Source organism: Neofelis nebulosa, chromosome 11, assembly GCF_028018385.1.
Source record: "Neofelis nebulosa isolate mNeoNeb1 chromosome 11, mNeoNeb1.pri, whole genome shotgun sequence".
In the NCBI taxonomy this organism is placed as follows: domain Eukaryota; kingdom Metazoa; phylum Chordata; class Mammalia; order Carnivora; family Felidae; genus Neofelis; species Neofelis nebulosa.
Window position 1 is genome coordinate 21977741 of NC_080792.1, and position 15263 is coordinate 21993003.

Consider the following 15263-nt stretch of genomic DNA (forward strand, 5'->3'; position numbering starts at 1 on the left):
GTGATGGGGATGTCAGCTAACACTATGGTGGGGATTGTTTTACAGTCTATAAGTTAGCAAATTAACACATTGTACACCTTAAATTTATACAGTGTTATATGTCTATTATACCTCAGTAAAGCTGGGGAGGGGGATGGTGATGGGCAGAGAAAATTCATGAAAGGATTCAAGCAGCATAAAAGAAAACTATAAGAGGTATATACATACAGTTGTGATGTAGCCTTCAGCCTGCCCAACTAGTTAGAACAGAGGAAAAAATCAATATATATTAAATGGCCTATCTTTTCCATTCCTAAAACATGTACCTTGTCTGGGTCATTTCTCACCTGGGATCAACCCATAGCTCTTACAAGGAAGAATGAAAACTCCATTTCTGAGCTATTTTTCTGGAAGAACAGAGAGGGAGCAATAGCCAGGCTATCGAACCACTAAAACGTATTTATAGGGCCATGCTTATATTGTTTCATAATAATTTGCATGTCATTGTCTTATATATTGTGTGGTCTGAGAACAGTTTCCAAATTAGAATTGGAAACTACTGGGGAGGCGCCCGAGTAGGAGGATCCTAGGCTTGCCTCCTCCCAAGAACACAACTAGGTAAGTATCAAATTAGAATATTGTGATTGCTCCCCCCTCACACCCCTCAAAGAGGCATGATTGTCGACTTCATGGAGGTTACAACTTACTGGAAAAGATGTATGAAACAGATCATGAAACAAATATAAAATTAAAACTATAATTGGTATTTTTAAAAAGTAGAGTTCAAAAGAAAGATGCAATATGAGAACATAACAGTCCTTGGAGGAGAAGAGAGGTCATGAAAGGCCTCATTACAGAAGTAACATGGAGGCAGAATCATGGAGTATCCTAGGAGTTAGTTCCTCTTTCTTTACAAAGGAACTGAGAGAAGATCATATGTCTGGAACATTGGGAGCAAAAGGGAAATGGCACAAAATGAGGTTGGAAAGAGAAACAAGACCCAGTTCATTCAAGAGCCCTGTAGGTCACATTCAGTTATTCTCAGTACAATCACAGACCATTTAAGGGCTTTCAGGAAGGAAGATGTTGCTGGTGGAAGCAGAGAGACCAGCTAAGAAGATGTTAACATTCTCCAGGTGAGAAGGAGTGATAACTTCAACTGAAATGGTGGCCATAGCAGTCAAGCAAAGTAGACAGGTGCAAAACACAATCTGAGAATGAATAATCAAAAGCAGATTGCATATGGAGGAGGGAAAAAGGAAGCATCGGGCAGGTTTAGACTTAAGTGATTGTCCTATGTCTGAGATGAGGGAGAGGGTGAAAGACCAAGAAAGGAAAAACAAAGCTCAGTCTTGACTATGTCAGGGTTGAGATCTTATGATAAATTATAAAGAGGCAGCTAGAAGGTCTGGGTTAGAAATATAAATTTCGGAGCTGGCACACATATGGGAGTGGACAAGGTCACCGAATCAAGAGTATAGAGTTAGTGGAGACGCTTTCTCAAGACTAACACCTCTAGTATTCAGGTAAAAGGGGAGAACCAGGCAAAAGAGAAGTGAGTGGCCAAAGTTCCCAATACTTATGTGACCATGGACCATTTTTTCTCAGAGCTTCTCATGGGACCCATTTACCTTGGAACAACCTTTGGGGAATTGGTGATCTAGATCAGTGATTTTTAACTGAGGAGATTTTGCTCCCTAAGGGGAAATTTGGCAAAGTGTAGAGGTATTTTTGGTTCTTAAAACATGGTAGAGGGGAAATACCCTTGGCATGTAGTGCGTAAAAGCCAGGGATGCATAGGAGAAGCCCCACAACAAAAAATTATCCAGTCTCAAATAACAATAGCTCTGAGGTAGAGGAATCCTGATCTAGCTTAACATTTTCTATGTTCAGATGAAAAACTAAGATCCCAAGAGTTTAAGTGACTTGATTCACACAGTTCTAATCCTTGGCAAAGTCGTATTAGAACCTGGGGGTTGGTATTAGTCTGGGATCTTTAAAATCATTTGTGATAGATAATGGTTGGACGGCAGGTAGGCAGAGCCCCTTATAGACTAAAACTTGAGACCCTGGACCACTCCAATTACCTTTCTATGAATGATGTAAAGTTTTATTTCTGGACCTTTCCTTTGGCATTAAGGTGTCTGTTGAGTGCTTACAATAGCTCACCAACCTCAGAATGATCATTTCATGCAAATATGGAAGAGCTTTTATGTCTATTTTATTTATATCAGTTAAAATATTACTGCATTCTGAAAATAACAAAACAAAAGTTTTTAAGAGTAAGGGTCAAATCATGATCTTTTCTCCCAAACACACAGTGTAAGGCATATTTTACAGAACACCTAATATGATTCTGAATATCTAAAAATTAATGATATTGATTTTTAGAAATATTTCACCAAAGCATCAACCTATCAAAGTTAATTTGGGTTTTAAAGGTTGAGATCAATACAACCACATATTTGGGATTATAGGGATTATAGATCTCTTAACCAAAATTACTAATTTTATAAATTACACACAGATCCATCAACAAAAAAAATTGCTGATTTATCTTTCCCAATGAGAACAGCAAGATTGAAGTGATTTTCAGTGTTGTATTCATACAAATATAAACTACAAAATCACATTTTCAGAAGTTGAAGATTTTCCTGCTTTGAGAATGTGGACCACAAAATTGAATACACCATAAAAGTAAAATACTGCCATATCAGTACCTATTAGCTTTGATTCTACCTGTCATAAGAAAATAATTTAGGAAGCCTCTTCAGTTTCCTCAATTTAATTAAGGGCTTACAACTACAAGAGTAAACATGAACTATAGCTTTGTTTTTATTTGAATTCCAAGAGTGCATTTTTATTTTTTTTTTAAATTTTTTTTCAATGTTTTTTATTTATTTTTGGGACAGAGAGACACAGAGCATGAACAGGGGAGGGGCAGAGAGAGAGGGAGACACAGAATTGGAAACAGGCTCCAGGCTCCGAGCTGTCAGCACAGAGCCCGACGCGGGGCTCGAACTCACAGACGCGAGATCGTGACCTGGCTGAAGTCGGCCACTTAACCGACTGCGCCACCCAGGCGCCCCTTAGAGTGCATTTTTAAAGAGTGGCATGCTGTAAGAGAAAGTAAGTGACTAGTGAGGTCTAAATTTATTTGCAACTAGCTTGAGGATCCCCACAATAAGCCATTATTCTATTATAATTCTTTGAAGGATGAATACAGGAAGTGTAGGGAGAGATAGGAAAACTCTAATTCAGTCATTCTAAGAGGAGATATATGAAAATTTCCTGGTGTATGAGGTTTAAAAGCTCAGATTTTAAAATGTTTTTGTTGACTCAGCCTAGGTTGGGTGGGTTTGGAGTTTTATCAGTCAAGGTTTTTCATTTGTACATTGGATGGGAAATTATAACCCTTCTTAAGGCATAATAGGACATTAGCAGAACTTTAATTAGAAAGGTAGGGTTTTTCAGATGCCTTTGCTGATTTGCTCGTAATAACCTAAGCTAAAGTCAAATTACATATTTACCATCATTTATCAGTTAGAAAAATAGAATGGGAAACAGATTGAGTTTGCTCTCCACCATCCATGTCTCTTAGAGGTTATCAATTCAATCAAGTAGCCTGTAATAATTTGTGATTCCAGTAAAGATTCTAGAAATGATTCAGGTGCTTTGTTCATCCCATTCATTTAACATGAAACACCTAAAACATCATTATGTGTTGCAGAAAATTGAGAAGGGGTGATGGGCAATGATCTATCTAAACTGGTTCAAAGTCACTGGCTATTGTTCCTCTATTTTATCTTCATGACTTTCTCTAGTGAGATAATGTATATCAGACTAAATTTAATTGCAATTATTTTTCTGACTAGGAATCTTAAATGGCAAAAAAAAAAAGAATACAATAACATGCATTCCCATCAATTACTATAATTCTCTTCATCTGAGATCTGACTCCCGTGAAAAGTTCTTGTTGACTTAACCTGTTAGCATCGAATTTGGTCTGGGGTTTCTTTTCAGAAATCTCACTTTATTTTGTTTTTTTGTTTTTTTGTTTTTTTTTTTTTCAACGTTTTTTATTTATTTTTGGGACAGAGAGAGACAGAGCATGAACGGGGGAGGGGCAGAGAGAGAGGGAGACACAGAATCGGAAACAGGCTCCAGGCTCCGAGCCATCAGCCCAGAGCCTGACGCGGGGCTCGAACTCACGGACCGCGAGATCGTGACCTGGCTGAAGTCGGACGCTTAACCGACTGCGCCACCCAGGCGCCCCCCTTTTTTTTTTTTTTTTTTTTTTTTTTTAATCTCACTTTATTTTGAAGGGCAAATTCAAATAGTCAATACCAAACTTTCAAACTTGATCCAAAATTAGGACTGCTATATTTAGTAATTAAAAATACAGGAGGCTCAATCAAATTTCAGTTATTTGTAGTCACCTGTACATGTGCACCTTGAGATGCATACATACTTTGAAATGGAAATTTCTTGCAATATTTTCCTTTATCTCATATATATAGGTGATTAGAAACGATTCAAATTTTCTGGCCTTCTGTATTTTTACTTGCTAAACTTGAAAATTCTATTCAAAATTAGAGTTCTTTAGGACATGTCGTTTAAGAGAATGCCTAGTTTTATGTTTGTAGCTTACACTGGCTCCACCCTTAACATGCATGACCACTGCTTATTAGAGGGCAGAAACAGTGAAGGGACAATTGTTCCTTCTCAATTAACTGTTCTGGCTCTCTCTTAATTTCTTGGCACTCTGTCTCTTCAAAAAACACCATCCTGTGCCAGTATAGATAGTCAGCCCTTAGCTGCGGATGAATTCCATTTTGAAACTCTCTGTAGAAACCATATCTGAAAATCAGCTCTACAGGATGTCTCTAAAAAGGGGATCATGCTAATTCTTGGCATGGACTCTAAACCTAGAACCCATCTCAGGGCAAAAAACACTACAATGTTATTTCCCCACACGATTTCAATGATGACCTTCTTTTACCCTCCCTCATATCCCTGGGATTTTTCTCACTCTCTTTCATCTTCCTGAAGCATATTCCTCTGCCTTGTCCACCTGGGTAATTCCCCCTCTTCATTTGTTGTTCCTGTGGAGGTCTAGTTTTCAATCTGTGTGCATAGTTCATAGCAAGCACCCTGCACACAGTGATGGCTTAGGGGCATTTCTAACTGATTACTTGAATGCATGAAGTGTGTTTGGCATATTGTTGACTCTTGAGATAAAATTTGAAGCAAAGGAATGAGTTGATAAAACTTGCACAGTTTTGGGAAGGGAACCATCATTATCTAAACCTATTGAAGGAACATGCCCTTTGTCTGTTTTCAGTCCCAACACATCCCTCCTCTCAACTTTCTGTTGTGAGCTTCCTAAAGTGTCCCTTGTGTGTCTGAGAGCCTGGAAACTATCAGATCCAGACACCAGCTATAGAAGGTGTCTAATTTTCAAATATCTATAGGAGACAATAATGTTACTTGATGTGGGTAGAGGATGTGTGTACAAGACAATAGGAGGTGGTGAGGACTGTAGCAACCTGGAGAGAGCATTCTGGGTATAACCTTAGACAGGTATGATTGGAATATATTTAGGAAGCTTAAATGTAAGAATTTATACTTATCTGGTTAAGTAAACTGCATTAATAGCAGAAGAGGGTATGCCTGGTAATTAGAAAAGAAGTCAACAGGTAAATATATGTTCCTGAATCCAATACTGGACAGAGGAGGGGAGGCTGAGCCTTTAAATGGAGCATCTGGTCTACTGCACATACATATATGTCCTCTTTGAGAAAATAGATGCATTAGGTTATCATTACCTATAATAGGAAATAATCACTTAGCTGACCCCCTTATTCCAATTTCTCACTCAGTAAGCAACTTTTAGGTTGCAATTTGGCTTCCCATATGGATTTTTATTTTTATTAAATTTTTTTTTAATTTTTATTTATTCTTGAGAGAGAGACAGAGCATGAGTGGGAGAGGGGCAGCGAGTGGGGGAGACACAGAATCTGAAGCAGGCTCCAGGCTCTGAGCCATCAGCACAGAGCACGATGTGGGGCTCAAACTCACAAGCTGTGAGATCATGACCTGAGCCAAAGTTGGAAGCTTAACCGACGAAACCACCCAGGTGTCCCAACCCATATAGATTTTTAAATAGAAGACCATTCAAATGAATATTTATCTATTCAAAAATCAAATTTTTCATGAAAACCTGCTAAAATTGTTGCATAAACATATTGTGTTATTTTCATAAAATAAAATACTAGGAGTATTTGTAAACACACAGATGAATCTTAAAAACAAAATTAAAGATGAATGCAAGATGCAACAAGATACGTATCCTATGATGCCATTTTTATAAAGTGATAAACATGTATAGTAATATTATAATGTTTAGGGATATATATCTATATAGTAAAAACCATATTTGGGAGAGTGGTTACATCAATGGGGAATGGAGGAAATGGTGGAGAAGCATGTGATGAGGCAGAGATATATAACAGATTTCAATTATATGTTGAATATTTTATATTTTAACCTTGCTGATGAGTACACAAGTTTTCATATTTGTGTTTTAACTATATGAACTATATATCTAGCAAACCAAACGAAACAACAGCAACTGAACAAATGTTTAAAAACCTATGAAAGGAACTTATCATATATACATCAGTCCCTTAGAAGTTTGGCTTGTATTAATCCATTCTCCCAAAGTTTCTATTTCAGCAAAACTGAGGACAAGATCTTAGAAGACAGCTCCAACACTAACACCAACTGCTTCTTCTGTGCAGTGCTAGATATTATTTCTGGCCAACCCCAAAGCATATGAATGGTCCATCAGGATGAGCAGAAATAAACGTTTAATCCTTAGAGTGTGAAGAAAAATTAGCAATAAGTTGCTAAAGGATTCTGAAGAGTAAATTCTCTAAGCAAAAATTCTTAGTGACTTCAGTTTAGGAAACTAAGTGGGTTTCAGTTCAATCTCCCTTAGAGATCACCTTTCTCTAATAATATTAAATTTTTGGAGACATTTTATTCCTTTATTTTTTTAATGTGAGAGAGAGAGAGAGAGTGGGAGAGGGACAGAGGGGAGAGGACAGAGGATCTGAAGCAGGCTCTGTGCTGACACAGTGAGCCTGATGTGGGGTTCGAACTCGCAACTCGTGAGATCATGACCTGAGCTGAAGTCTCAACTGACTGAGCCACCCAGGAGCCCCTGGAAACCTTTGAAATACATGTAACACTTTAAAATGTAGGTATTATATTAGTAACAACTCTGAATCATTTATAAAATTTTCCATGCTTGAACTTTTCAACTGACTATTTTGTGCACTCAACTCTCATTGGCATTATCTCCTGGTAGAATGTACTACAGGTTTGCTAATAACTTCATATTTGTTTTTTTTATATATAACTTAATACTTCTATCACCCCACTAAAATCCTAGGTCTGGGATTCTTAACACTTTCAGTAAGTAAAAAAATTGCCTCAGACACTCTAGAATTAACCATTTAATTAATATAACTAATCCAATAGAATCTAATTGATAGACTTACCATTGAGAGTGCTTCTATCAATCAAATTAGTATCAACTGGCCAATAACCTCCATCTCCATGACGACCTATTTGTTGGGAAAACATATCAGCATGTTAGTGGATATACAGCATGAAAGCATAATGAAACAGACAAAAATAATAAATATTTTAAAACACACACACAATTGAACAAGGTATTTTGGCTACTTCAAAGAAAGTCTGAGACTATTAATACCATTATGTTTTGTGAAAAAAATGTTATTTTCTATGTGTCAAAAAATCTGTCAAGAAAATAGACTCTTTTTTACAAAAAGCTAAATTCAATTCCTCTTTGAAAGTTGTCCCCACTTTTTTTTTCCAATCTCCTTATAAAAGTGTCCCCAGAAGGTACAGCAGCGGTTTGAGTCCCAGTGTAACATCTCAGAACAGAAAGGGTGCCGGCCATGGCTCCTAGAGAGGCAGACGCCCACCTCTTTCATGCTGCAAGAGGTCCATCCATCTGACACGACTTTGTGGCAAATTATCATTATTACCCTACAAGGGGACTGCACATTTTGTCTTATAACTGGGTTTTGAGCAGTCCTTGTGGTATGTGCAAAACAGGTGCCTGGGAATGAGATATTAGATACAGAGTCAAGAATGGGGTTATGGCACAGCTCACATACCTGTTCTGAATTTTTCTTAAAAACACAGCAGGGAAGAAAGAAGGCTTCTTTAACACCACATTATTGGAAGCACTGCTTTCCAGTAGGTGTGCAACAGTTGTAAAAGCAGTATTGAAGAGAATTGAGCCAGAAATAACCAGAATTGTGCTATAATTGAAATTTAATTAATGATATTTCACCACAGGTGATACCTTTTTCTATTGGTACATTTGTGGAACTGTAATTAGTTTTTTCAGATTTTGAATTCTAGAATGTCTATTAAGTAGAAAATTTATAAGAACACATTTGGGAGTTGAATTTATATGCAAACACACAGAAGAATACAGCTAATATTCCATTTCTTCACTTCAGAGTTATTTCTGTGAGCAGTTAGAATCAGTGGATGACGTAGAGGAAGCCACCTGAGGCACTCGGCTACAATAACATAGGATGTTTTCTCACATTGCTTAGCTTTTATTTTTCTTCTTTTAAGTCCTGCTCTTGTGACATTCTTTGGCATCCCAGACACTCCTCTTGCTAAAGCTTTCTCAAGATCCCATCATTTTATTTGCAAAACAGTTGTGAGCAACAAACCCAAATCTTGTTAACAGACTATACGTTCAGAATTTTAAAAATTCCTTTCATATCAAGTCCGAGCTGAAGTTAGGATATCAAGCTTCCAACAAGCAGTGCATAAATTAATCCAATCACACCATAATCTGTTTTCAGCATCAATTGGTAAATTTCAAATCTGCTGGCCAGTGACTGTGGTCTCCCGTAAGGGTAGGCAGGAGAGAAGCAAATGAAATAAGCAGCCATTGGGAACATTTTGGTGGGCTGACTAAAATGTGCACAAGCCTTTTCCCAAACACCTTCCTTGTGTGACTCTGATACATTTGGGTTTCAATAAGCAGAGGATAAACTTTGCCCACGGGACACGGTAAGATCAATGTTGGAAGAAATGAAGCGAGACAGAAGTTCTGTATGAATACTAAGGTAGCTTTTCTCACACCTGAAAGCAACTAGATTGCAAAGCAATCAGCCAAAGTGCCATCACTTAGGCCAGTAAAGGAATAAATGATTCCTGGTGGGAGTAATCCTGTACTGGCTGGAAATTAGGTAAATAGTCTGTGGAGGATTTTCCTTTTCCTCTAGCATCCTGACAAATGTCTTTTTAATGAAGTTTCTCAGACTCCCAGCTAGTTTGTGGGAAGATGCAGAAACAAGCCCACAAGCACATCCATATATTACTCAGACATAAAGCTCTATGGGTACAGCACCCCCTGGATTTAGCGAGGCTATTGATTACACTGTGAATTTCAAACAGGTAGGAGAAAACCAGATGTTCTATGGTTAGGCTCCATGTCAGATAAAGGAATTCAGGACATCTTTGTAAATAAGAGAGGGCAGCTTAAAACTTGAGCATTCTACCCACACAATCTAGTATATTGACATTGCTTAACTTTTTGTTGGTTATAATTAGATGGATACCAGAAAAGAAAATTAAGTAACTCTTAACAAACCCAACAGAAAGTACTTTAAAGAAACTTGATATCATCAACAAGCAAGATTGGATTTATGGTAATGTAAAGTCTTAGAACCACTTCACTAAGGAAACACAAAACTCATTTCTGGGATATTGGTGAGTCTGGGGATCTCTTCATCTAAAGACGTGAGAATCAAATTTTAACTTTGTGTGCGGGTATGCTTCTCCTTTCTAAAATATGTCTTTTAACTTCCAGAAAGGCTTCCTTTATGGATAAATAATAAGCTAAAACAAAAAAGATTCTCCCACTTCTTTAAGGCAAGAACCACAAAGTTGTCAAATGAGGGGACACTGAAGACCAAGAGGACCCTGAGTGCTATTGCTTGCACATCAAAGCATTTTTAAGGGCTTTTTGATGTGGATCAAATGCTAAATGTGTTTATTTTACTTGGTTAATTTCATAAGCACTGATCTAGGGAAACAGAAGATGAATGGGAATCTTCAAGATGGAAAGTCAGTTGACGCAAAAGTATAAAGTACTGTCTGATCCCAGAGGTCTTAGTTTTATTAATGGAGCATAAAACAGGTAACAGTTCATTCAGAATTTATTAAGGGCCTACTAAACATAAGGCACAGTCCTAGGTCCTTGAGGAAGTGGTAATATAAAAAAAAAAAACATGTATTAGGTAAGGATCCTGCCATGACAGATCAAGTTGGGTCACTGTATCCAGATCCTATATAGAATCTAAAAACTAACTGCAGATGGTTTTAATTCATACTGGCCTTAAAGATTTAAGAACAAATTACCCCATCTTTTGCTATAACAATACTATTAGGTCTAATTTAAAATGGTTTTTTGTCTAATATTATTAAAAGAACTACATGCAAATAAAAATAATGTGTTATTTTCAGTCTTACGTGTTCTGTACTTATATTTTCCATAAAAGTTCTAAGTTTCTTTTTTTTTTTCCATACTGCCCTAAATCTCTAACATTTCTCACAATTAAAAATTCAAGTAAGTAAATAAATACATGAAATTTAAATATAACATTTATAAAAATAATGTTACTAAATAGCAATGTATAAAGGCTTTTTGTATTCAAATGAGGCTTAACATGGTTCAAAAGTTGGAAATGGGTAGTTTCTTCTTTCTTTTTTATAGAATTAGTAGTATCATGACTTTATGTGACACAGTAATCAGAATGTGCTTTATGAAGAAAATATACATTCTACAGAATCTAAAGAATTCTTGTGTGACTCTGTACCCATATTTTCTTTGTAATAGAAATGAGGGGGAGGAAAGGAATTGAGATGCTGAAGAGTAATGAATTTATACACCATTTAACCAAGTAGGCATTTTATCCAGATAATTTTATCCAAAAATCACTTCTTCCAGAAATTTTTGATAATTAAAACAAATGTTTTCTACTTTTCCTTAGGTTTTGAAACCAGGAAATGGTGCTTTCACAAAGAACGATAAAACAAAACAAATGAGCCCATGGTTAACTTTATTTTTTTTATTTTTTATTTTTTTTAATTTTTTTTATTTTTTTTTTTTTAACGTTTATTTATTTTTGAGACAGAGAGAGACAGAGCATGAACGGGGGAGGGTCTGAGAGAGAGGGAGACACAGAATCGGAAACAGGCTCCAGGCTCCGAGCCATCAGCCCAGAGCCTGACGCGGGGCTCGAACCCACGGACCGCGAGATCGTGACCTGGCTGAAGTCGGACGCTTAACCGACTGCGCCACCCAGGCGCCCCATGGTTAACTTTAAAAAAAGGAAGTGTATGGCTATTTTAGAGTTATTCAAAATTATTTATATATTTTAAAATTTATTTTATTTAGGTACTTATTAAGTAGGTCCAAACCAGAAATTTCTTATTCCTCCCCTTGAGGAGGAATTTTTACAATATGATATGCTATGAAGTCATTTAAAGAGCGAACATAAGCAATAAAGTCACTTAAAGAGTAAATAAAGTTTATTTATTTTTGAGAGAGAGAGAGAGAAAGAGAGAAAGAGAGAGAGAGAGAGAGAGAGAGAGAGAGAGAGAGAGAGAGAGAGAGAGATAGAATAAACAGGGGAGGGACAGAGAGAGAGGGAGACCCAGAAACTGAAGCTGGCTCCAGGCTCTGAGCCGTTAGCACAAAGCTGGATGGCAGGGCTCAAACTCATGAACCACAGGATCATGACCTGAGCTGAAGTCAGATGCTTACCCGGCACCCCAAGAGTAAACTTTTATATTTTATTCAAAGGATTGATCTTCTCTTCCTCTTTTTTTTTTTTTTTTTTTTTTTTTTTTTGCAAGAGACAAATTCCTCCTTGGGCAAAAGCTAAAGTCTCCATGATATTCCTGTTGTTTGCTCTCTGGATTGAGGGGGAAAGTGAACAGAGGCAATATGACTTCCTGTAGGAAGTGTGCTTATTGTTATATTCCTTGGTGCTTACTAAAATGACATGTATACTGTGTTCTCAATGCCTGATGAGTGACTAATGTGAGTTAGAATGCTCAATGATGTATTGTTAATATGAACAAAAGTTTAAGTTATTATACAAGTTATTTTCTATGTTCTTATTCTTACATATCACTTAAAATATTACTTTTATATTTTTATTGTGGTGTGTGTGTGTATGTGTGTGTGTGTGCGTGTGTGTGCGTGTGTGTGCAGGATGAAACATTAATGTTTACGTTATGTCCCTACTTTTAGCAGACATGGGCAGATGGAGAATATTTCCATGATAAAACATTTTTCAGCCCCTACCAAAGATTAATTCAACTGGGATTTCTAGAGTCTGGCTTTTTTCAGAGTAGATGTTTCTAAGTTTACAGAGGAGTTAATGGAAAATTAATCTGCAGAGGACATGGAGAAAACTGGATGTGGTAGTTCTGATCTATTCATTAATCTACCTTCTCCGAGTGAGGACAACAGAGAGTCCTCCAGAATGGCACCCATGCCATTCAATCAATTTGAAGAAAAACATATGGCCCATAATCTAAATCGAATGAATAGACTGGTCATCTAACAAATGTTTAATACACATCCTCCCAAGGATGCAGAGCACTGAGGTATCTTCTTGATCTTAGAGTTGATTTTCTGAAAATAATTCTGGTGATAATGATGGAAATTGAATTGATTTTGTGTCTTATATACCAGTGGATAAAGGATATCTATTAATGACACCTGAATAGAGTGTTACAGTCCAATACACAGATCATATGGAGATCTATTTTAAAGCAGATGACTTTTCAGAGGCTGGAAAAGTGTCTAAGAGATCAATTTATCATGCAGTTGATAATACTGATGACTTTGAACAAAGGCATCAGGGTATCTAAAAACCAGGAAGTGAAATCATAACTCATGCCTAGGATATTTCAAAAATATATTAATGGAAAAGAATTAATCAACACATTGTTTGCAAGTAAACATGAAAGAAAGCTCACTGATTGAATGTTACTACTTCAGATGTAAGGAAAGCTAACATGCCTGCCACATATTGAGACTTGGTGCTCAACAAATCCTTCCTACTTTCCTTCCTTCAAAACATCTCCTTATATTTATGAGCTGTGGCAAGTCTAAGAGCAGTAATTTGTGGCAATGGGAATGTATTTGATGACCTATTCTGATTCAGACACAGTGCACGAGAACCAAATATGCAATTGTCCATCTTTTCCTTGACTAGGAGAGGCACTATTTTTTTGAAGTTCCAATTTCTGATCATATGCAATAAAATATGAACAGAGTAGACTACAATAAAAGCAAATTCATTTTAAAAGAATCTTTAGAAGTGAATCTAAAATCTAAGATTATTTTTTATATACAAATATTATGAATTGGGTGATCATATAATTATGAAAATCAGGACACTTTAAGATGGAAGAGGGTGCTATTGTCAATTTTTCCTGGATCTGCATATTAATCAGGACACTCCTGGACAAAATAGAAATTATAGTCATCACAGACATGAACAATTTAAGTAAATGGCTCTTGGTTGACATTTCAGTGTGATTTGGGGTCCTAAATTCCTGAGGCATATGTGTAGTCTTTTGCAGTTTGGCAACAGACAGGTGAAGAGTTGCCTGACAAATGTTCTAAGGTAGAAAAAAAATTACAAACACTGCATTCTTTTTCTTTTGCCAGCACCAGAGTAAAACAGCCCTATGCTAGACTAACTGGTATCTGGATTTCTGAACATGATGATACATGTCAGCCAATGAGAAGAAAAGAGAAAAAATACATACATACATATTAATAATATGGTGATTATGGGATTTTCTCCTCTCACCAGAATCTCCTTGTATGAATCCTTGCTGTAGTATATCTGCATTAATGGCCAGTATATGGGTCTAAGACAACACTTTCAGATGCAGCCTTGTCTTTATTAGAATCTAAAAACCCTCCTGTTCCTCTAAATATGGGCCCTCTCCTGGATGACTAGATCTCCCCAAGAGCTAGCTCATTTACCAGACTAAAACATGGAGAATGAGGAAGAATTTCTTGTGGATTATAAAGGAGCAGCTGTTCTTAAAAGCCACTGAATGATCATGAAATTCTCCCCTACCTCGATGGTCCACAAGCTTATCCCAAAGGCAGTGTGAGATATGTTTGTGTCTGAATGAAAGTTACCAAGCAGTGCAAGAAGTAACAAAAGAGCATGGAAGCTCTTTCTTCTCCAAGTGACTGCATGTTAGCAAGCTGCAACTACAGTATGAAAACACCAGAACATAAGTATCACACTGACTTCAGTGCAAGTATATATAAATAATGACACTGTTGGGGCACAACCTTTTTTTCATTCACGTATCAGCCCATGTTCCATCCATCTAGTCAACAACTGTATGGAATGGACCCAATATTTAAGTATTAGGGATATAAAATCACTACTGCAAAGGCTCATAAATTAGCGAGGGGGAAAATGTTAAGGGAGTATTACAAACTACATTGTATATTCAAAGTTTTAAGAGTATTATAAGTAGGTGCCACAATGGAAAAATAGGATGATTGACTATCCCTAGTAAAATGATGGAAATCTTTTCAGGGTGACATCTGAGTTGAGAATTAAAAGATGAGTAGATCAGGTAAAGAGTGAGGTGGGTAAGCTTAGAAAGACAGGAAGACATGAAATAATAAAAGTCCCTATATGTTCTACCAAACACTCTAAAGTTTCTCTTGCAGAAGACAGGGGACCATTACAGATATTTTATGCAGAAAAGTGACTTAATTGAGTATGTATTTTAGACAGAGTATTGTGGCTGAGTGTGAAGAAAAAATAACAAGAGACTGTTGTAATAAGTAGCATGAGGATAATATTAATTATGAATCTATAAGGCAGATATTATCAGCTCCATTTTATAGGTGAGTAAACTGTGGGTCAGAAAGACTAACTAATATACTCATTTTAAGCAGCTGAATAGGCTTGACTCTGACGATGATTTTACCATTAGTAGGTGCATTAAAGGAAGGATGGGAGAGAGAGTTGGACAGAAATTAGAGCATCTCTCAGAGTTGATCCTGGTGTGTGAGTGTGAAAGTTTAGATGTGGGAGTGTGACTTGAGGCGGTAGCTCCATTTTCAATAGGACACACAGAATACCACAGACTTAGGAAGA

At 36.8% G+C, this 15263-nt stretch overlaps 1 protein-coding gene across 4 annotated transcripts in view; it reads right to left on the reverse strand.

Moving 5' to 3' along the window:
• DCC (DCC netrin 1 receptor) overlaps nt 1–15263 on the reverse strand; it is a 1139939-nt gene that overhangs the window by 71649 nt on the left and 1053027 nt on the right. For all 4 annotated transcript variants that reach the window (XM_058692059.1, XM_058692060.1, XM_058692061.1 and 1 more), the window contains one exon: nt 7548–7613. In XM_058692059.1, the coding sequence (XP_058548042.1) occupies nt 7548–7613 (66 nt within the window). The remainder of the gene's footprint in view (nt 1–7547; nt 7614–15263) is intronic.